Genomic DNA, 24,762 nt, shown 5'->3' on the forward strand with positions numbered 1-24,762 from the left:
TTGTTTACTAGTTGTCTCTCCCTTTAGAATGTAAGTTCCATGAGAACAAAGACTTTGACTTGTCCACTCCTGTTATCTTTGGTGCCAGAAACAGTGCCTGGCAAACATTAGCTACCCAGTCATTCTTTGTTAAATGCATGAAGCTCAGACAAGGAGTTTGCACCTATATTTTGGAGGTCAGAATAAGAAGACTGAATTTAATTCTGTTGGACAAAGGAAGGCTATCAAAGTCTTTATAGCAGGAGAGTAAAACAACCTGAGTTTTAGTAAGATACCTCTAGGAATCATGGGAATGATAGATTAAAAAGACAAAAATTTGGAGGCTTATAGTAATTTTAGGAAACTTTTATTGTCTATATTTTGTGGGACACTTGTTTGAAGGTATAAGGATTTTATTTTTATTTCATGTTTTAAAAGATTTCCAAATGTATAAGAAAGAGAATTTCTGTAAAATTTATAAAACACATGTTCTAGAAAAAAACCTGCCACATGTACAATTTGTCATCGATAACAGTTGTCATCCTTGAAAAGTATCAAAAACATTTTCCCTGAAATTATGTCATCACCACTTAAAAATTGGTTTTCTCTTATTTCTTATAAACTGCTTTAAAACATTGTTTTAAAATTTTTATCATAATTGATCATATGATTCATCCATTTCTATAGTGTAGTCCAATATCATACTTAATTTTAACATAATTATAATTTAGTGGTGGTTTTCACATATGATTTTCAAAAACGGTTACAAATTTTAGGTAGACAAATTTTTAAATATTGATGATCTTTTTAGTTTATTTATTAGATTTTAGTTAATTACTATATCTTAGTCTTAAAAATTTCGATTCAGGATGCCTGGCTGGCTCAGTCAGAAGAGCTTGCAACTCTTGATCTCGGGATCATGAGTTTGAGCCCCATGTTTGGTGTAGGGATTACTTAAATAAATAAAAAACTTAAAAAAAATAAAATTAAAATTAAAAAATTTTCAATACAACAAGCATTTTTTGAGAGGATTTTATGGGTCAGGACTCTGCAGTGTTTGAGATCTTACCCTACTTACAAGCTAACAAGTTTGCTTGTTTCATGGCCATTTGCAGAAGACACAAGACTCCTGGGTCAGAGACAAAGGACTTTATCACCATTGCAAAAACAGTATCCAGACCCTCATATTTATTTGTGTTGATTTGCCATGCCCCCTCAGGGCCATGAGGGTGACAGTAAAGACCCATCCTAGATACCTATATACACAGTGTGTTGCATTAAAGGAAGTGATCCCTGAGCTCACCACTTTCCTAGTAAAGATTATCAGCCTGCTTCTTGGCAGAAGAAAGGCATTACCTCATCCTTTAAGGCTGCTCACTGCAAACACAATTCTGAGGAATGGCCTGTGGAAAGAGTGGTCAGGATTTTGCATTCTTGGCATATGCACAAAGAATGTGCAGGGACACTCAGGATCCAAGGAGATTGCCTCTTCTAACAGTACTCTGGTAGTGAGAAAAAATATATATAGGCTCCTAAAATGAAATTAGAGCAAATCTAAAATATAATTTTCTGTGGAAAAACACCAGAAATGTTAGTTGAAACTGAGATATACAATATTACTGCTGTTTCCTCCCCATCTGGATAATGCTACTGATGAGATCTGTCATCACTATGATATTAAAGAGTATGTAGAAGCTTAGTTGAAAATTGAGTGGGGTTAATTGAAAAATCATCATATTAAGTGTTAAAAATTTTATAAATTTAAACTTAGTCTTTCTTGGTTGAATATTACTATACTTCAAAAGTTTTTTCCAAACCAGATGAAAAAATATACTTCAGAACACAGTAGTTGATAGTAACAAGTACCACCACAGCACCAAAACCAGGTAACATTTCTTGAGGGCTTACTAAGTGACATGCATCATTCAAAGTACTTCTAGATATTAACACAATAATCCTGACAATAACTCTATGAAATAGGCACTATTATTTTTCATAAGAGGAAACTAAGGCACAGAAAGATTAAGTAATTTACATAATGTCACATAGCTAGGATATCAGCATGCTTTCAGCTCTGACTGACAGACGCTCTCACCAATTGTTGCATTTATTATATGACACTGCAGGAAGGCCAGAGGTATGACAGGTTTTAGAGCTAGCTGAGTCAATGGCTAAACAAAGTTGGTAGTCAAAATTATTTCTGATTTTTTTAAAAAACTCATCATCTATGTACTGGCGTTGCCCTTTGGCTGGCCCCACTTGTGGTCACCAGATGGCTGTGGCACTTCTTGGCACTTTTACTCTCCATTTTTTTTTCTCCAGACTTAGTATTTCAGATGATTTGAAGATTGGCTTTTTCTGCACAGACCATGCTACTCAAACAGATTACAGTGAAATTCTGCCACTAAAAGAGTTGAGTTCATCTACAGAAAAGCTAATACGGGTAAATTGGATTTGTTTTCAAACTTCTGAGATTATTTTGGGTATTGTTTGCCTTGATGTCTCTTTCCTTCGCAGAGTTGAAATGACTAAAAATTTTAATCTTAGCGTCTTTTATAAGCTGAATTGGACGACGGTCGTGTTTTTAAAAATAATTTGTATCAACTACTGTTTATATTTATATCATGCTTATATATGTTAACCAGTTTAGTGAAGTATGTTTTTACTCTCTTTGGAATTTTCTATTTATGCTACTTTTTAGAAATTATGAAATACTTTTGGATTGTAGAAAAATGTGGAGAGTAATATAATGAATCACTGTGTTACCCACCATACAGCTTTGTCAAATCTTGACTTTCCATCATATTTCCTTTGGATCTTCTTTGATTGTAAAGAAACAGAACATTTCATACACCTCGGATATCAAGAGTTATTAAAATCCCTAATCAATAAAACTGTCACACTGGATAGCATACTACTATAAATACTCTCGTGTACTTTGTTTCTGTTTTTTCACTTAACAGTATAACTTGAAAATCATCCCATATTGGTAGTGTCCTCGTCATTTTCACAAGTGTATCTATCCATCATAAAATGTACATCATTTATTTAGCTATTCCCCTAATAATGGACATTTTGGATGTTTCAAATCTTCTACCGTGATGAAGAATTCTGTACATATTCAGAGGCCAGCCAATCTGTGGCATAAACTTCAAAGTGGAATTTCTGAGTCATAAGATGTATGCATTAGTCATTTTGAAGGATATTGCCAAATTGCTCTGCACGGAGATTGTACCAGTTTACACCCCCACTAGTAACTTTTGGAGGTGTCTCTTTTCTTACATACTTGCCAGTTTGTTGCCTTTTCTAGTAATACCTTCAGAAAAGTTTTATAACTTTATTTCTTTGCAACTGGGCATGTCCAAATGACCAAGTTCTGGTAGTAGAATTAGATTAAAATATTATGTGGCAGCTTTGGGAACCTTCTTTAAGAAACAGCTCACTGTGCACTTACTGTTTGCTACTTCACTTCCTCCTCCTCTTCTCCCTTCCTCCCTTCCTCCTTTCCTCACTCCCTCCTTCCCTCCCTTCCTTTCCTTATTTCTGTGCCTAGAACACGGATGCTACCATTTGTGCCCTGATTTTGAGGCAGTATACAGTATAGTGATAAGATAGAAGGATCTTAGGTCATTTGCACCCCTGATTGCCACTCAATTTCTAGTGAAAGAGAAATAAACTTATTTCTCTTTTGTGCTTTTGTTATTTGGATTTTTAAAATCCAGCTGAACCAAATTCTTATGCTTATATCAGATTAAGGGTGTTTCCTCTATTTTTAATTGATGAAAGGCATCTAAAAAATATAATGAATGATGGGATTTGAATGCTTTTCATGGATCTATTGAGTCATATGGTTTTTTTCTTTATGTGATGATGTGAAAATTGACTTTTGAACAGTAAGCCTGGAATGAACCCAACAGGACTATAATATTTCCTTCTGTTTTCTGCATCATTTGTATAATTCTACTAATGATTGTTTTCCATTCATATTCATAAGAGACTGTCCTATAATTTTCTTTTCTTCTTCTACTATTGTTGTTCAATCTCAGTACCAAGGTCATAGTATTTCATAGAATAAGTTGGAAGATGTTCCTTAGTCTCTTCTCTGGAATAGTTGGCATGAGGTTGGAATTATCTATCTCTTCAGTGTTTGTTAGAACTTGCTTGCAAAACTGTATGTGCTTATTTTTATTGCTATTTTTATCTTGTTATGGATATATTAAGGTTCTCTTAAATCCTCTTGGGTCAGTTTTGACATTATGTTTTTCTATAAAAGTATTTATTTTGTCAAGTTTTCAAATTATTGGCATATTGTTGACTGTCTTATTTTTAAATCTTTATTGTGTCTGTAGTTACCTATTTTTTTAAATTTCAATATTAAAAAATAAAAAGCTAATATTGTGTGCATACCTCTTCTTTTTTTTCTAGGTGAATGTTGGCAGTTTTATCTATTTCATTATTTTTTTTCAGAGACCCAACTTTTACATTTGTTAATCCTCTCTATCATATCTTTATTTCTAGTTCATAAATTTCTTATCTTTATTTTTTAATTTATTCTACTATTTTGTGTTCACTTTGTTTTCTTTTTCTGATTCCTTGAGTTGGCTCTCAGTATCAGGATGTCATAAAGCTCTATTTTTAGAAAATGCAACTATATTGGCTTAATCAAATAAGAAGTCACTTAGAATTAGACATCTGTAGTTGAGGCAGTAGCTCTCTGTTGTCATCTATATACCAGACTTGTTTTATCTTTTTCAATCTCTGTTATTAGTGCATGGCTTTTGCTTTCATATTTCTGACCTCACAGTAGCAAGATGGCTGCTACACTTCCAGCCTCCATCTGCATTTCATACAGGACGGAGACTATGAGAGAAGTAGGGAGGGCTGGTGGTGGTGGCCATGATAGGAAAGCAGGAACTTTCTATAGAAAACCCCAGCTTATTTATCATTGGCCTTAACTTGACCACCTTAACTGGGAGGAGTTCTAGAGTAGTGAGCATTTTAGTTGGACATATTTCTGTCTGGACAAAGTCCTAGTCCTCTCAGTAAGGAAGAACCAGTGTAATGGATAGTGGTTGTCAGCTACAATGCCTATAGATCATTATTTTTGTGGCCCCCTCTTTTCTTTTATAAGCATTTACAGGCTTATATTTCCCACAAATTACTTCTTTACCTTCACCCCACAAATTTTGAAATGTAGCATTTTTATTAGTATTTGTAATACTAATTATTTTTATTAGTTAATGCTTTTAATATTTATTAGTATTAGATTGAAATGCTCTAACATTTTCCAAGTATGCTTTTTAGTTATTGTTATGTTGTTGGTTTTTAAATTCAGTCCTCTGTTATCAGTGAAAATTCTTTGTGAGACAAATTATTTGGTGTTTGCAACTTGTACCAAGGCTTCGTGTGAGGTCAGTCTTTGTCATTGTGCCCTGGATATAAGAAATTAAAAATAATTTTCATTTGTTACTAGTTGAGAGTGTATATGCATATATATATGTATATGTGTATGTGTGTATATATATGTATGTGAATATATATATTTTGCCATTCTGTTCAATGCTAATATCCTTATATCAACATTCTTTGGTATAGTGTTTGCCTGGTAAATCTTTCTCGTTCTTACACTGACCTCATTTCTGTGTTGTATTTTAGGTATAACTTTTACAGATTATAGATAGTAGGTTTAGAAAACATCCAATCTTATAATCTTTTTCAACAACTAGTTTATTCTCTTAATATTAGTTGTGAATACTAATATGTTGTTATTTTTCTGCCAACTTATTTTGTAATTTCTCTTTAGCTTCTTCTTCTTTTATACTTCTTTTTTCCTACCTCCCTACTTTTCATTGGATTGATAAACTTTCTTTAGTTCCTATTCTCTCCTCTACTGGGAATTAAGTTAATCATGATATCTTTATTCTTTTAATGGTTGCCTCCAGTTTGAACATGTGCACTTGGTTTTACAGTGTCTGCACGTGGCCAGAATTTCTAATTTCTGTCAAATAATGCAAGAAACCTACTACCTTTATCTATAATCACCCCCTATCTTACATATTATTATTCTCAAGTATGTCAGTTCTACCTCTTTTTCTAATATTTTTGTAGTTACCTATTCATATCATTATTTTATACAGTTAATATTTGTTTTGATTTGCTCACATTCACTAATTTCTTTCTCACCATTACTTCCTATATCTCTTACTTATTTTCGAGTTTAATTTTCATTCTTCCTAAAGATCCCTTGATTCTTCTTTCAGCAAAGAGCATGGTCTACTTAGTGGTAGTATTGTACAACCTCACATAACATGTAATACCCTTGCAATTGTATAGATCCATTTACCACCCTCCCCTGTCCTTTGTGCCAGGGTTATCATATGTGTTACATCTACATACATTATACACTCAGCTTATGATGTTTGCTTTAAACATTCTTATATATCTTACACAAATAAGAGGAAAAACCAATCCATTATATTTATTTGGATATGTACTATTTCCAATGCTCTTCATTCTTTCCTGAAAATCTAAGTTTCCAGCCTGTAATATTTCTTTTTACCCTGAAGAAATTTCTTTAGCAATTCTCAGTCAAGGCAATAAATTCTCATAGTTTTCTTTATTTAAAATGTTGCATTGATTATAGAATTCTAGATTGATAAGTATTTTTTTTTTCTTTTCACTGTAGCATAGCTCTTCTGACTTCCTTGGTTTCTAATAAGAAAACTTTAATCATCCCAAAAGTTATTCCTCTGTATGTACTTGTTTTCTTTTCTGTCTGCTTTCAAGATTTTCTTTTGGAGGTGCCTGGCTGCCTCAGTCAGTAGAGCATGCCACTCTTGATCTCGAGGTCATGAGTTCAAGCCCCACGTTAGGTATAGAGCTTACTTAAGAAAAAAAAAAAAAAGATTTTCTTTTTATCTTTGGTTTTCAGCAGTTGAATTATTATGTACCTAGGTGTGGTTCATATGTATTTATCCTGCATGAGGTTTGTTCAGCATCTTGAATCTTTGTTTTTCACCACATTTGGGAGCTTTTTGGCCATTATATCTTCAAATATTTTTTTTCTACCCTACTCTTTGTATCCTCTCCTTCTGCAACTCCAGTTACTTGCATGTTATACCTCTGATTATGGACTTACATGTCCCCAATTTCTGTTCACTTATTAAATTTTTAAAAATTATTTTCGGGGCGCCTGGGTGGCTCAGTCGTTGGGCGTCTGCCTTAAGCTCAGGTCGTGATCCCCAGGTCCTGGGATCAAGCCCCGCATTGGGCTCCCTGCTCTGTGGGGGGCCTGCTTCTCCCTTTCCCACTCCCCCTGCTTGTGTTCCCTCTCTCGCTGTCTCTCTCTCTGTCAAATAGATAAATAAAATTTTTTTAAAATAAATAAATAAATAAATAAAATAAAAATTTTCTTTCTTTTGTTCTACTGATTTATCTTCAAGTTCACATACTTTTCTCCCATCATCCTTATTCTTCTATTAAACTCTTCCAGTGAATTTTTAATTTCAGACATTTTAGTTTTCAACTCGTGAATTTCTGTTTGTTTTCTTTATTGCCTATTTTTTCCCCATTTGTTATAAGCATATATTTTCCTTACTTCCTCCTGCATAGTTATAATAGCTGCTTTAAAAATCATTGCCTAATAATTCCAACATTTGGGTAATACTGGTCTTGGTCTCAATGATGTTTTTTCTTGGGACTGAATCACATTTTCCTGTTTTTTTTTTTTTCTTTTTTAATCAGGTATTTTGAATTATATCTTGGGTATTGTGAGTGTTATGTTCTGGCTTCTGATATTTATGTACATATTCTCCTGAAGACTGTTGATATCTTTGTTTTAGCACATAATAAACTTGTTTGGATTCAAACTGCAAATGTCTCTTCGTTGACAGCCCAAATCTCCTTGGGCTGCTTACAGTCTGTTCTATGTATGTGTGTTTTGGGGATCACCCAGAGGTTTGTTCTGAGTTTATATACAGATTTTGCACTCCTTCTCTTTGGTTTTTTTCTTTTTAGGAAGCCCACACAATCACATCCAGCATCTGTGGTTGCTCTGTCCCTTTATTATTCAGACCATAAAGGCCAATGATTTCTATTTGAGTTTTGGCTGCCTTGTGAGGTCACCGAACACAGCCACCGCAGCAGGCATCTCTCCTTGCATCAGTTCCTTCCTCCAATTTTTGAATCCCCTCCTGGATTCTCCTGCTTCTGTTTATTCTCCAGAATAATGATTGTGTTTTGTTCCTATTTTATCTAGAGTTTATAGTGATCTGTGGGAGTCTTAGATCCAGTGGAGTTTGTTTGACCATACAGGATTTCTGTGCCTTCCTTCCTCAGAACATGCAGTCCATACAGGACTGGGTCTTCTAAAGGCAAAGTCATCTCTGCCTGTTCCTGGAATTTAAGGAATTCCTTAAGACTTCACTTGCTTTCAAATATTTTTTAAAAATGACTTGTCAACATAGTACCCTTTGTGAGTTGACAACATGATATAAAGAAATAGGGCTATGAGTCAGTCATAACTGTTCAAATCTGGGCCTTCCATTACTGGTCATGCAATGTTGCATTAGATAGTCATTAACCACTTGAAGTCTTATTATCCTCATCTGCAAAATAAAATCTTATCTATAGTTTCAGGATACTAAAATGAGATTCTTTCCAGGATGCTAGTACACCAGGTATAAAATTCCAAAGTGAATTTGAGTTAGATCCCATTTGCAGGATTTGCAAAAGGAATGTTGCATATCAGATCAATGACTCTTAGCTTTTGAAATAGATCAAGGATAATAAAAAAAGAGTCAGGAGGTGCAGAGGAAAAATTACTGATTGAGAAAGCGCTATTACCATGCTCTTTATAGGGGAAGAGGTACCAGAAACGATCTTCCTCAACTCAAAGCTAGTAAAGCAGGCTTGTATGGAACCTGAAGTACGTTTGCTGCTTTTGGAAAACACAGAGGACTGGTGCTGATCCATGTTTAAGGAAACTAGGAAGATGGAGTCGCTAAGTTGGGATCATTCTATACTTCCAAAGTTGTTGGGGTGAGGAATGTGTGATTGTTTCCTATGGACCATATGTGGCCTATGAAAGAGAAAGAGAGAGAGAAAGTGCATCATCATGGAGTCATTCTGGGCCCTATCCAGTAGAATGATCTAAAACAACAGAGGACCCCCAACAGTCGGAAGAAGAAAAAAAAGCTCTATATTCATAGGGGCTGAGGAAGGAGTAGCAATGATCTCCCAGTCTTACTTTGAATGTGTTTAACTCATGGTAATAATATTCTAAATGCCACTTTGAGGCTGTGTTTTGAGTGACAGTAGGATTTTCTATTCCCAAGAATGAGCAGAAAGGCCCTGGAATTGATTAGAGTTTCCATTCAGGGCAGAGGAAGATTGCCTAGTGAATACATTTTAAATAGATGATGGGAGACAAAAACACATTATATGTTTTGATGATCAGAAATGATTCTTAGTCAACATGCTGGTTTGCTTGGCTAGTAAATTCACAACAAATGTTGATTTTTGCCTATCTTTTCTGATTTAACATCCGCATCTTGAACTATACCTTTTGGAGGTATGATAAAGGGTTGTTGTTAACCCAGGTATTTTATCCTGGATGGGAAGAAATGACCAAGAACCTTCTCTCCCTTACTCCATTAGCATATATTAATTTAGCAAATTAACTGGAGTTCTCCAATGTATACCATATTCCAGAGGTATTCTTAAAAAGCAGGACAGGCCCCTAATTACATTCCAGGTCATATGCCCATGTTGGGGAGGAAAAATTTTTTCTTTACCTTTCAACATTCTTCTAGTTGGTCTAAGAATCAAATTGACAGGAGACAGATTAGCAGGAGAAAAACAATTCAGTAACATGTACACCTCCTGAATACAAGTGAGAGACCCAGGAAAACTGAGTAACTCTCTGAAATGGCCTTAAATACCACCTTCAACTAAAGACAAAAGATGATGTTGGGGGAGGAGGGGAGCAGTTAAGCGAGGTTATGAGGAAAAGCACAATAAACAAGGATATGATGGTTATGCAGGTTTAAATCTGCATAAGAGTTTCTAGAGATTTTAACTCATCCCCTTCTTGCTGGTATAGCTAGGGAAGGCACCCTTACAAGTGGAGCTTTCCCTTCTAAATGTAAATGTCTCTTATAAAAGGGTAACTTCTACTCAGTTTTGGAGCTTCTCCTGCGTTTGCAGTTTCTTAAAAATAATCAGCCTAAAATAATCAGTATGCCAAAGAGACGTATCAAAATTTGCTTTTCTACACCCAGAACCAGGCAATGTACTAGAATCTTTACACAGAGTGCCCTTACTCTCTTCAATAATGTATGTTTTTCCATTTTTCAGATTATTAGATCTCTTCAAGTGGATTTTGGGTTCCTCAAACAATTTCTTCAGTTGAAATTTGAGGACAGTCTTAAAGAAGAGTCTTTCAATCTCTTCACTGCTCTACATGACAGGATCCTAACAATCGAAAAACATTATCAAGAGGTACAAGTTCTCTCATTTCCTTTGTTTTATATGTGGATTGATCTTGTGCTTAGATAGGTATGTACTACAGTTTTGAATTTAGCAACTAGTGTGGGGGGCAATTTAATTTGCATATGTTGTGTCTCATGTAATAGCTAATCCATATAATAGCTTTCCTTTGTATCAGGAACTTTGTAAGTACTCTGTATGCAAATTAATCTAATCCTCACACTAACTTCATGAAGTAGGTGCAATTATTATCTCTCTTTTACAGATGAGGAAATTGAAGCCCAGGAAGTTTAATTAACTTGCTCAAGGCCACCAGTTAAACAGCAGAGTTTATTTTCCTGGCCAGACAGTTTGATGCTTGAGATCTGGCTCTTAAGCACAATTTTATAGGATATTATTTGTACTTATTATTTCTGTAAGGGCCAAAGGCTTGAAAACTCAGCTGCTTCAAGGAATTTCCTAAATTCTTTGGTCAGGTTAGCATATTTATCTGTCATTAAGAATAGGGACTGCTTTTCCTCAGTTATAATACACACACACACACACACACACAAACCCCTCATCTTCTATTGACTCCACCATTCTGAGAACCACTATAAGCCTTTTAAATGTGTTTCCTCCATAAGTCCCTCAACAATGCTTAAATGAAACCCGATTATTCCTGATCTACAGATAAGGAAACTGAGATGCCAAGGTTAAGTAACCTGCTTCAGGTCAGACAGATTGAAAGTGGCACAATAATACTGAAATCCAGTTCTGTCTGACTCTAAAGCCTAATTGTTGTTTGCACTCCATTGTTATCCAAAACAATGGTCAACTGATTTGATTAATCAGAAAATGACTCTGTTTTATGGATTAGTGGCTCTAGATTTCTTTTTATGAGCATATCCCATTCAAAAGGTACAAGGACCAGGAGAGGATATGAATTACAAATAGGTTTTACTATTTTTAAGAGCAGTTCTAGGAAGACAGTAAAAAGACTTAAATATGTAAAGTGAAATAAAATGTTCAAATTATCTATATTTATTTTATCCATTTGAGCTCTCTATTGCTTATAGTTAAGTAAAAATTGAATGCAGTGTGGAGTACCTGGGTGGCTCAGTCAGTTGGGTGGCTGACTTGATTTCGGCTCAGGTCACGATCTCAGGGTCGTGAGATCGAGTCCTGTGTTGGGCTCTGTGCTCAGCCTGCAGTTTTCTTGAGACGCTCTGTCTCCCTCTCCTCTGCCCCTCCCCCTGCTCACATGCATGTAGTCTTTCATGTGCGTGCTCTCTCTCTCTCAAAAATAAATAAATAAATCTTTTTAAAAAATTGAATGCAGTGTAATAGCTATAGTGTTGGAGAAATGATTACAAATTGGAGTTTTCACAAGATTTGTGATGATCTGAATGATGGTTTTATACTGAGTCCTTTAGTAGGGTGAGAGAGTCATATTTGGAAATTCAGTATGGTGTTCATTGTACTTATTTTTGGTTTGCAGAATGAGGACATCATAAGAAAATGCTACAATCAGCAGTTGGCTGATGCCATAGCTGTTATCAAAGGAATGTATAAGGTGGGTTTTTAGTGCTGTCATGGGCAAGGCCAGCTTCCCATCCTGCGAATGCACAGAGTGGGGCTCACTGGGGGTTCCCAGTCTGTGTTTTTGGCTTTGAAGATCTGTCTGCTCAGTTTTCAGGTCACTGAAAAGGGATCAGGCCTAAGACTGTTCACACTCATGTTAAATCGACCAAAATAACATTTTATTGTGACAGATATAGATTTGCAGAGACTGGAAAATTCCAGTCTGGTGTCCAGGTAAGTGACGAAGTCTGTTTGGTGAGCATGCAGTTGGATAGAAGGTCAGATAGTCTCAGAGAGTTCATTGCAATTGCTGTAAATCCCAATGAACTGTCTCTGACCCTTGGTGGAGTAACTCTTCTACTGATGAGGACATGTCTATCTGCCATATATGGTGCTTCACTCTCCTACACAATGGGAGCATTCATAGTTTTCAATGATTACCTTTTTAGGCTTACTAAGGACCTTGTGCTACTTTTAGATTTTATAACTGTATTCTTGTCTTTCATTTCAATAAACCTCTGGGAAGAAATATTTTTTATTATAGCAAATTGTGCATTGATTGCATACTTCTTTTCATAGCATTTATCACGTTTGTATTTAATTATGTAATTGCCTGTTACATGTTCTGTTCCATGCCAGACTGTAAGCTTTATGAGGGCAGGGATGTTGTCTGTCTTATTCACTGCTCTGCCTGCCTCTTAGTGCTGTGCCTGATGCATGATTAGCGATCAGCTAATAATTGCTAAGTGAAAGGATAGTTACCTGTATTTGTGGCAGATACTGGTGACTCAACGGTGATTCTCCTTCCTCCTTTTTCTTATTAGCAGAAGCGCTTCTTACTATGAAGCCACAATGCTAGATCCTTTCTTTCCCTGCTTCCTTTTCAGATATGGTGTGAACATAGGCAAGGTCAGGTGCCTGACCAATGTGACCTGAAGCTAAGTTGGCTGTGAGGTTTGGGGAGGAGGTTATTCTTTGTCACTTAAAGAGCTTTGTGGGGGGCACCTGCATGGCTCAGTAGGTTAAATGGCTGCCTTCGGCTCAGGTCGTGATCTCAGGGTACTGGGATTGAGTCCCACATTGGGCTCCTTGCTCAGCAGGGGGTCTGCTTCTCCCTCTGCTGCTCTCCCTGCTTGTGCTCTCTCTCTCATGCTCTCTCTCAAATAAATGAATAAAATCTTAAAAAAAAAAAAATAAAGAGCTTTGTGGGAATAAATATCCTTCTTTTTTCTTTGTTTGACATTGTTGTCTCCTGATGCTTGGAATTGCTGCAGCCGACCTACAACCAAGGACTGAGACGTTTTGGATGTGCTAAAGGTAGCAGGGTGGAAAGATAGTAAGCACTGGGGGCCTTGATGAACATCACTGAACAACTAAATAATTCTGGACTTGCCCTGCCTCTGGCCCTTTCATTTCATGAGATAATACCCCTCCTAGTGTTCAAGCCGCTGGTTCAGTAATTTCCAGCTGAAAATATTCCAGTACCTACTGCTCTGACAACAGTCTCTGTGACTCTGTGCCAGTTGTGATTCCAAAAGTGCTGTGACCCTATCTTTCTCACCTGTTGTGTTACCTTGCTCCTCTCCCACACAGAGGTGGAGCCTAATTCTCCCTCCTTGAATCTGGGCTGGTCTCGGTGCCTTGCTCCTAGGTATAGAAGGTGACGCAGCACCAATTCAGAGGTTAGGTCAAAAGAAGCCTTGCAACTTCATTCTCTTCCTCTTGGAATGTTTGCTCTCTGGATTCGCCCTCTCTGAATCCCGCTGCCATGTTGTGAAAAGCTCAAGCTGTTTGGAGGATCTACATGTGGGTACTGGGTCCACAGACTCAACTGAGCTCAGCTTTCAAGTCATCCAGCCCCTAGCCATTTCGTCTTTCCCTCTGAGGTCCCAGGCATTATGGAGCAGAGACAAGCCATCCCCTTGTGCCGGTCTTAATTCCTTGCCCCATGGAGCTCGAGAGCATGATAAATGGTTGTGGTTTTAGGCCACTAAGTTTGGGGAGGTGTATTATGCAGCAGTAAATAGAGAGCTGGCGTGGGTTCCTTGCACTCACATCAATAAGCAACTTCCAATTGACTGTGTTGGATAGACAACTTCTCTAATAGTTCTGCCAGCACCATGTAGCGTTGTGGTTAAGAGTTAGCATAATGTGTGCTTTAGAACAAGGACCCTGTCTGGAGTCAGACTCCATGGGTTAGACTCCTGGCTCTGTCACTTTATCATTATGTGACCTTAGGCAAAATACTGAACCTCTCTGCCTCAGTTTTGCCATCTGTCAAATGCGGATCATAATAGTGCCCCCCTCATGGGCTCGTTATGAGGATGGAATGAATTGATCCCTGTGAAGCACTTACAATAGTGCCTGGAATAAGGTAAGTGCAGTCTAAGTGTCTGCTAAATAAATGAACATTTCACATATGCATGACACTCCTTAGTACTGGTCATTTGTTCTGCTCCTTTATTATCTTAGTATTTAGGCTTGTAGCTTTCTGACCACTGACTGTGGATATGGTAAATGCCTTTAAGATATCTATAATAATTGTCAGTATTTGTTATGTTGAACTGTATGAAATTGCCGCTTTTGGAGCCCAAAATGTCAAATATCAGCAATTTCATATGGCTCAACATAATAAACATACTTATCTTAATGGATAAAGGCAGCAACAAACTACATAAAATATGAGGCTATAATAACTTAAAGTAGAAGAGATTCATCTTCAATTTAACCAAACGTGTTGAATGAGTACTGTGTGCTAGGATGTGGTGCGTACTGACATTACAAAGATGAAAGAGAGATGAATAGGGGTGAATTATAACCTCAGCCTTAATATACTTTGTTCACTGCAGAGATAAACATATAATGGGAGATATGGAAGCACCACAAAGGAAGCAGTTATTTCTGCCTTCATGCTTTAGGGAGGCTTCACAGAGAAGGTGATATTTGTGCTGGGTTTTAAAGTAAATTCTCAGTTGGTAGATAAGAAATACAAAGGGATTCTAGGTAGATGGCAGAGTGTCTCTTAGTCAGGATGTTTTTAGTGGCAAGTGATATATACCTAATTCACAATGGCATTAGTTAAAGGAATTTACTGGTTCATGTAACTGTAAAGTGTAGTGATAGTAATGACTTCAGGAAAAGCTGGATCTAGGTACTCAAATAATGTTATCAAGAAACTGTCCATCCCCTGCTTCCATCTTCTTCTCTGATGGTTTAATTTCCAGGCAGGTTCTCTTCACATAAGAGCAACCTTAGACAGAGCATCTCTTCCTAGATAGTTCCTACAAGAGTCTCAAGACTGACTCTGACCAATCTGGCCTAGTTATTGTCCCCCACTCCCACCACAAGCCAAGCCAGAGTGACGTACCCATCCCAGGAGATAATATCAAAGACAGGGTTTACCCAAATGGAAAAGAGAGGTTTTGATACTTAAAGGAGAGATGTTGGGTAGGCAAAACTGTTTAGACAAATTGGCTTCCCACTTTCAATAGCGTGTGAAAAGGCAAATAGGACCTGGTCGGAGTTGCTGACTGTTGCATTTCCCCACATGGTAGCCAGTAGCCATGGGTGGCTCTTAAAATGGAAGTTGAAATTAGGGGCGCCTGGGTGGCTCAGTCGGTTAAGCGTCTGATCCCAGGGTCCTGGGATTGAGCCCCGTATCGGGCTCCTTGCTCAGTGGGAAGCCTGCTTCTCCCTCTCCTTCTACTGCTTCCCCCTGCTTGTGCTTTCTCACTCTCTCTGTCAAATAAATAAAATCTTTAAAAAAAAAAATGGAAGTTGAAATTAAATTAAAAATTCAGTTCCTGGGTTGCATTAGCCATAGATTGCCCAGCAATATTCTGTGAAACTGAATAACTTAGGAGAATTCATGAAAGTTTGCACAGGTGTGTTTGATTTATTTTATTTTATTTTTATGTTTTTATTAATAACAGTTAAAAAGCTATGCTTTATTGAGTGCTTTCTTTGTGCCGGACACCATACGAAGGAGCTTAGATGTATCATTTTATTCAGTCTTCACATGAGCAAGTAGCAAGAACTGGGGCCCACAGCAATTCCTCAATTCTAATGTGGCACAGAGAGTGGTGGTAATAACAGGAACTACGTCATGGCCTCGTATTCTTACTTAGTGCTCTTGCTAATTTCAAGGTGTAAATTAGGCTGCTACAGAAGTGCCTGTGCTATCCGGTTCATCCAAAATGTGGTGCCCAAAGATGAAGTCCAAGTATCTTTTGCCTGGTTCAGCCCCATGACCAGGTGGAGCTGGGAGTCCAGTTCCCATCTATGTCATGTCTCTACAGTTGTTCTGCAGAAAATGGGAAATGCTTGAATTTTCTGAGCAGGAGAAAGAGAGGTGCCTTTGTATCCTTCAGGATGGTTACTCATGTAACAGAGTTAAAGGGCGTTGGAGAAATGAAGACACAGATATACACTCCAGGAAGACAGAAACCACGAAGAGTCTCCTCAATGCCCAGTACAGGGCTTGGATTTTAATAAATATTTATTGGAGGAAGATAGAAGGAAGAATGAGAAAGAGGGAAGGAAGGAAGATGAGCTACAATCTGTAGTTTAAGGCAGAATGTTGGATAGTGGAGGGGAGGGACAAAAGGAATGAAGTTCTGCTCTAGGTTAAAAGAATTTAGAGATGTCTCACTAAATGCAATATGTGGGGCTACTTAGTATCCTGCTTTGAACAAACCAACTGTTAGAAAAAAAGTTTCGAGATCATTGGAAAAATTTTATTATGGACTAGATATTAAATGATATTAAGAAACTCTGTTACTTTTGTTAGTGTGATGGTGGCATTGTGATTACATGAAAAAGAAAAGAAACTCTTAGTTATTAGAGATAAACTGTGAAGTTAGGGTTCAAAGACAAGACGTCTAGGATTCCCATAAAAATACATAAGAACAGAATGGGTAGGTAAGTGTGTAACAGACTATTATAATTTTCTCTACTTTGGGGTATGTTTCATCATAAAAAAAGCAGACGTATTTGAAAAAATGCAGGTTACTTCTTTAGTCCTCTTTCTTAAACACCCCCAGTGGCCTTTCAGAATTCAAGATGGAGTCCAAGCTCCATTGCTTGGTCTATGCCTTCCAGACAATGGGGACCCTGGCCCCTTTGGTTCCCCAGGTTCATTCTGCTGCAGCTTTCAGACCCTCAAACCTGCCAAGTACATTCCTGCCTTACGGCTAATCCCTGGAACCCTCTGGCCTCCATCTTCATATTGCAGCTCAAAAGGTGCCTCCTCAGGCTTCCTGTGACCATCACCACTCAAGGACAAATTTTCCACACCAGTCTCTCCCTATTCCATTCTGTGGCCTTCAGAGCAGATGCCACTGCCTAAGATTCTCTTGTTCATGTTTATTTACTTATGAGTGTTCTGTTTCACCCCACTAGACTTTCTGCTTTGGGAGAGCAGCCATCTTGGCTTCATACCTAGAGGCATTTTAGCAGGTGTGAGATAAGAATATGTTGAAAGAATAAACACAGGAACAAATTAATGCGGAAGGGCTTTCTGAGCATGAATCTTTCCACAGAGGCCATAAAGGAAAATAAAAATAAGCATAAAATGAAAAACTTCTGTACAACAAAAGAAAGTAAAAATAGTTTGAAGAAAAATGAAGAACTGGGAAAATATGTGCAAAAAAAAATGCAAATAATGTATTAATATTCCTAACATATTGAGAGCTCCCACCAATCATTAAGATAATGCTGAATAGGGGCACCTGCATGGCTCAGTCAGTTAAGCGTCTGACTGTTGATCCCTGAGATCATGGTGGTGAAATGGAGCCCTGCATCAGGCTCTGCACTCAACAGGGAGTCTGCTGGAGATTCTTTCCCCTCCCTCTCCCTCTGCCCCTCCTCTCAGTTCACTCGTGCATGCTCTCTCTCTCTAAATAAATAAATAAAATCTTAAAAAAAGAAAATAATGCTGAATAGCCCATTAGAAAAATCAGCAACATATATTAAAAAGATATTAAAATAAAAATATCTAAATGGCCAACAAACTTACAAAAAATGTTCAACCTTATTAAAAATAAAATAAATGCAAATGAAGCAAAAATACTGCTTTCATCTATCAGATTGGCAGAAATTTAAAGATTGATATTATCTACTCTTGGCAAAGTGTGGGTTAATGGGTAAGCACATATATTGTGGAAGCATAAATTGGTACCACCCATTTGGAAGAAAATTTAACAAATTCTAATAAAAATTTAAATGTGCATTTATTTTGACCAGGCAATCCCACTTCCAGGAGATAAAAATACATATACAATGATCAGCAGCATTATAATCTAGTTTTTAATAGAAAATAATGGAATAATACTACTTAATGATACAAATGTTAGAAAAATACCCAGCCCATTTAAACAAAGGTAAATTCATATGTACTACTATGAAGGCGTTTCTAAGATACATTGTAATTGAAAAAAAATCTGGCAGAACAACACAATATTGTAGAACATTCAGAATGTCTGGAGAACGAGGGAGAAAAAGAAAGCACTTTTTAAATTTGAAGTTTCTGCATTTTTATAACAGTCATGCTTCCATTTTTTTATAACGTGTTAGTAGTAAAAAGAAGTGTCATTTCAGTTGCAATACATTTCTTTCCCTCGACCCCCCGCCCTTTCTCTTTTTTCTTTCTTTTCCTTGACACTGACTTTTACAACAAATAAGGCAGTTGTCTTTCAATATGTCCCATGTTCTGTAGTTGTTAGTTTGCTTCCTCAAGGGGTTGTGTTACTTGTTCTTCTGTTTTCCATATTTCTTATAAATTAGAATATAGCTCTAAAATCATGATTAGATTCAAATTCAAATTTTATACCTTTTGACAAGAATGGCTTATTGGCAGGGCTTTTAAAAAGTAAACTTTTACTTGAAGTGTAATTTACACACATAAAAGTACACAGATTAGGGGCACCTGGGTGGCTCAGATGGTTAAGCATCTGCCTTCGGCTCAGGTCATGATCCCAGGGTCCTGGGACTGAGTCCCGCATCGGGCTCCCTGCTCCTTGGGAGCCTGCTTCTCCCTCTGCCTCTCTCTCTCTCTCTCTCTCTGTCTCTCATGAATAAATAAATAAAATCTTTAAAAAAAAAAGTACACAGATTATAAATGTACAATTCAAATTTTTGTTAAAAAAAGGAACATACCCAAATAATCATTGTTTAGATCAAGAATTAGGATGTTATGGCAACTTCCACCTCTCCAAAGGTTACCATGATCTGACTTCTGTCACGGATTTGTTTTGCTTATGTTTGAATTTTAATGTAAATAAAACCATACAACACTTGCTTCTTTATGTCTGACTTCGATTGTTGGACCTTACATCTGTAAAATTTATCCATATTGTTGTGCATAGCAATAGTCTGTTCTTTCTCATTGCTGTAGAGTATTCTGTTGTATGAACATTCTTGTATATACCTTTTTATTGTTTTACATAATCTCTACACCCAACGTGGGGCTCAAACTTATAACCCCAAGATCAAGAGTTGCATGCTCTATGACTGAGCCAGCCAGGTGCCCCTCTTGTACATATCTCTTATTTACATAAGTATGTATGTATGTATGTATGTATATAGAGAGAGGGCATCAGCAGGAGGGACAGAGGGAGAGGGAGAGAGAATCTCAAGCAGACTCCCCACTGAGCACAGAGCCCAATGCAGAGCTCGATCTCACGACCCCAAGATCAAACCCGAGCTGAAACCAAGAGTTGGATGCTCAGCCAAGTGAGACACCCAGGCGCCCCACATATCTTATAATGTACATATGTATGCATTTCTGTTGGGCAAATACTAGAGTAGAATTGCTAGATCACAGAGTGAGCACATTTTCAGTTTTAGTGGATGATGCTGTTTTCGAAGTTTTCTACTGTTTTTCTAAGTTACACCAATTTTTACTCCCTTGGAGATGTGGAAGTGTTCCAGCTGCTCGACGTTCTTAGTTCTACCACTCTTTTAGATTTTAACACTTCTTGTGAATGTGTAGAGGTATGTGTTTGTGTCGTGACATGTATTTTTTAAAGATTACTAAGGTTGCTGTGAAGAGAATAAATTATAGGAAAGCAAGGATGGAAATAAGAACAGTGGAAGTTTGTTTCAGTCATCTCTGTAAGTGATGGTGGTGGCTTGGAATAGGATGGTAGCAATGGAAATAGAATGAAGAGGATGAATCTGGGATATATTTTAGAAGAAGAGCCAATAAGGTTTGCCAATGGGTTAGGTGTGGAAGGGAAACAAAAGGGTGAAATCGTGTGTAACTGCTAGCTTTTTGACTTCCACAGCTGGATGGCTGATTCACATCAGTGACTGGAGGAGTCTGGTGGAGGAAGAGTATGTGTGAATTCACGGGGTGGAAGTTGTTCAAAGTAAGCTTCCCAAGAGTAGGGTTCTTGGTTTGTACCTTTCACTTACATATCCCAAGCACCTAGAATATTAATTAACACGAAGTAAGTAATTAAAAGTATGTGTTGAACAAAGAGTGAATTAGACATCTTAGTGGTAATATCTGGCAATTTGTTGAATGTATGAGTTTAGAGGTTTGTGGAGAGACAGGTTAGATATATATATCTGATAGACATCATCATCATAGTAGATTTAAAGCCATAAGGACTGGATGAGATCACCCAGGGAGAAAGTGTATTTATACAAGGTTAATAGTAATGAGGGGTTGTCAGAGAGGCCTTAGAAAAAGCAGGGGAGCCTGGTGTCACAGAGATCAAGAGAGGAGACTGTTTTAAGAAGGATGGAATGGTCAATGGTATCAAATACACTGAGACTTGAGTAAGCTGAGAGTCAAAAAGTAACATTGGCAATATTAACACTGGCATCACAGCAGATCCCAGGAAGAACATCAGAGTGATAGAGGTGGATGTTCAGTTGGAACTGGGGGGTGGGGGGGGGTGATCCAATGTGGATTGAGGACATTGAAAAAGGGAATAAAGGGATAGGGCTATGGCTGGAAGGCTAGAGTGAGAGTTTAGGGTCAAGGGACATTTTTTTAAAAGAAGGGGTACTAGAAAATGCATGTATAGGGATGGGAAAGGTCCAGAACTGAGGGATAAATCAATAATGTAAAAGATAGAAGATATGGTGCAGGAGGGAGTATTGGAGAAGGCCAGAGCAGAGGGGATCCACTGCATAAATAGAGGGGTTGTTCTTAAGGGCAACAGGGGGATTCTCCATCATTGTACAGAAGTGTTATGGGCTGGGGAGGCATGGGTGGTTCATCTGATTAAGCACATGATCCAGGATTGTGAGATTGAGCCCCACGTCAGGCAACACACTCAGCAGGGAGTCTGCTTGAGATTCTTTCTCTCTCCTTCTCGCTCTGCCCCTCCCCCCTTGAAAATAAATAAATAAATCTTAGAAGTGTTATGGGCTGAATTGTGTCCCCCCCCAAATTCAGATGTTGAAGTCCTAACTTCCAGTACCTCAGAATGTGACTGTTAAGAGGTAGAGCCTTTAAAGGAACCATGAATGGATCTGTGAGGTCATATGAGTGGACTCTGATCCAATTTGACAGGAGTCCTTATAAAAACAGGAGATTAGGACATGGACATATACAGAGGGAATATTGTGTGAGGACATAGGGAGAAGATAGTCATCCGCAAGCCAAGGAGAAAGACCTCAGCAGAAACCAACCCTGCTGACACCTTGATCTCAAACTTCGAATCTCTAATATTGTGAGAAAATACATTTCTATTGGTTAAGCCCCCCAGTCCATGGAGCTCTGTCTTAGGAGCTCTAGCAAACCCAGGCAGGAAGAGAGAATGGAGTGCACAGACAGCTATAGGCAGCTTATAGATTTGGCAGTGAACTCTAGGCTGGCTTCTGTCTTCTTAATGAAGGCAGAGACATGACCACAGGCTGAATCTGAAAAAAGGTGGAGGGAGTGAGAGAGAGAGAGAAGAGAAAACTGGAAAATATTCTGCATAAAAAACACATTTTTATGTTTTCATGTTTTAAATCTGTTTTGTACACATTGTTGGGTCTTATTTAACTTGCAGACATTAACTTACATATGAATATCCAGTTTGCCTAAATTTGATATAAACTACCTAATTATATAATGATTTATCATTTTTAAATGGCCTTTATTAGGGGTGCCCGGGTGGCTCAGTCTGTTAAGTGGCCAACTCTTGATTACAGCTCAGGTCATGATCTCAGGGTCCTGGGATCAAGCCCTGTATTAGGCTCCAGCCCTGTGTTGGGCTCCCTGCTCAGCAGAGAGTCTACTTCTTCCTCTCTCTCTCTGACCCTCCTCCCCACTTGTGCTCTCTCTCTGTCTCAAAAAAAAAAAAAAATTAAGATTATCCTTCCTTGTGGATGATACCACTAAAATTGACATGTAATTTTAGGTATTTGGTATTAGATAAGCTATCTCATTTTCTTTTCTTCTACAGAAATGGCTTGAATATTCTTGGCTTTTTGTCCTTCCATATACATTAAATTATGTATTTAGTGCTATATTGTACAAATAAACTCGTTGAAAATTGTATTGGTTTGCCTTAGAACTATAGACCATTTTGGGGGAAATGTGTATTTTCTTATAGTTAGGATTTTTTTCCCTTTCAACGCTAAATCTACAGTCTTTTCCAGCCACTTGACACCAACAGGATGTCATAGAGGAGGAAAACTTTTTTCTCAATCCTCCAAGGTTCAGTAAGTGGAATGCAAAAATCAAACTGATAAAAGACAAATTAACAGGAGAGAAAAACAGATTTAATTAAGTGCTACGCATGCAAGTTCACAAAGAAATGTGGCTTAAAGAGGCCCTCAGAATTTGCAGGCTTATATGCCATCCCAGAGGGCAATAGAGTGTAGAGAAGAGGCTAAACAAAAGAAAAGGGGTTTGGGGGCTAGGGAGGTAAGTTACAGGAAGGTGACTCTAGGGAAAGTATGGTCAACAAGGATTGTTCAGTAAGATTCATTATACAGATTCAAGTCAGTGTCTTCTCCATTCCTAAGAGTTGCTAAGAGTCCTTCTCCTCCAGGAGATGCCTTTACAAATGGGAAATTCCTTTATAAATGTAAATTTCCTTTACAAAAGGAGTTTTATGCTGTTTTTAGGGTTTTTCCTGCCCCTCTTATTCCTCTGTTGCCTTCGAAATAATCATGCCAAAGTGGCATATTCTGGATTGTCCAAAAATTTGATTCAACTCTGACACCAATGATCCATAGCTGATGCAGACCCCACAGATAAAGGGCTCCATCCCACAAGGCTGCCCCTTTTCAGATGCCAGTTGTGTGCAAGTCCCAGTACCTCTGACCAACTGGCTATAAATTTGGTATTCTCCACCCCACCCCCTCCCACCAAGGTTTGATAATTTCCTAGAAGGACTCCTAGAACTCAGCAAAGCACCTTACTTACTGTTATAGGTTTATTATAAAGGATACAACCCCAAAAAGCCAAACGGAAGAGATGGGTAAGGGAGCAAAACTTATTTTCCTTCTTCCCTTCTAGGTTTGTAGCTGACCCCACCCCCCTCCCCAATAAATGACAGATTAACAGGAGAAAAACAAATTTAATAACATGCATACCTACTGTATACATGGGAGGGACCCAGGAAAACGGAGTAACTCCACAAACTGGCCCAAGCCACCCCCTTAAATACCATCTTCAGCTAAAGACAAAAGATGTTGGGTGGGGAGGAGCCAGTTATGGGAAGTGACTAGGCAAAGCACAGTAAACAAAGTTATAATTGTTATGCAGATTTAAGTCCTTGCCTTGTCCATTGATAAGCATTTCTAGAATTTTAGTCATCCTCTTTCTGGTACAGAGAAGGGGACACGCTTACAAATGAAGATTTTCCTTATAGGAGTCTCTTCCTTGTCTTATGTGTTTATGCCCTTATACAAGTCTCTGACAAAAGAGTAACTTCTCAATTTTCAAAGCTTCTCCAGTGTCTGCTGTTTTTTAAAAGTAATCAGCCTAAAATAATCCTTACGCCAAAGAGACATATTTAGGGGTGGCAAATTCTGTTCCCCTTCAGATGCATAGCATAAGTATGGGGCAGAGGCTCAAAGTTTCCACGACCTCTCCAGGTGCAGCACCCTCCCAGCTTCTAGTTATGTTCACCAACCCACAGCTCTCTGAATGCAGCCCTTTGGGTCTTTAACAGAGGTCTCATAGTGTAGGACTGAATAAATCATTTGGCATTAACTCAATCTCCAGTCCCTTTCCTCTCCCAGGGGTGGGAGGATGGAGCTGAAAGTTCTAAGCTTCTAATCAAGGCTTGGTCTTTCTGGTGACCAGTCTTCATCCTGAAGCTATCTAGGGGCCCCTCAAGAGTGGCCTAGTTAGAACAAAGGTAGTCCTATTGCTCTTGCCAAAAGTTTTAGGATTTTTGTGCCAGAAACCAAGAACAAGGACCAACTATCTTCCGATGACACCATGCCTAAATTGAATCATCCAATACTGTATATACTATAATTCTCCATTTACTTAGCTCTTTTTTAATAGTTCAAAATACAAAAAGAACTTTAATGGTTTTGATGGGGGATGGAAGCAGAAAAATGTTCACCTTTAGCCCAGAAGGCTGACCCATAACCTGCATATTTCTGATAAGGATCAGATAATGCACCAGTTGCTACATTCTTGAAGGGTCTCATGACTGCCTGTAAATCTCACCAATAGTTAATATCAAACTGAGTGATAAGGACCAGAGAAATCTTGAAAAAGTAGGTTTCACGAGCAGAAATTCGAAGAAGATACCTATGACCTAATAC

At 37.9% G+C, this 24,762-nt stretch overlaps 1 protein-coding gene across 1 annotated transcript in view; it reads left to right on the forward strand.

Annotated features, from left to right (window-relative positions):
* Nucleotides 1–24,762, forward strand: part of CUNH10orf67 (chromosome unknown C10orf67 homolog) — a 151,154-nt gene that overhangs the window by 50,629 nt on the left and 75,763 nt on the right. The window contains exons 7-9 of the mRNA XM_064591968.1: nt 2,302–2,422; nt 10,336–10,479; nt 11,948–12,022. Of these exons, the coding sequence (XP_064448038.1) occupies nt 2,302–2,422; nt 10,336–10,479; nt 11,948–12,022 (340 nt within the window). The remainder of the gene's footprint in view (nt 1–2,301; nt 2,423–10,335; nt 10,480–11,947; nt 12,023–24,762) is intronic.

The sequence above is a fragment of the Mirounga angustirostris genome, unplaced genomic scaffold (genome assembly GCF_029215605.1).
Source record: "Mirounga angustirostris isolate CCGP_5_RB_7025 unplaced genomic scaffold, mMirAng1.0.hap1 SCAF_5, whole genome shotgun sequence".
In the NCBI taxonomy this organism is placed as follows: Eukaryota; Metazoa; Chordata; class Mammalia; order Carnivora; family Phocidae; genus Mirounga; species Mirounga angustirostris.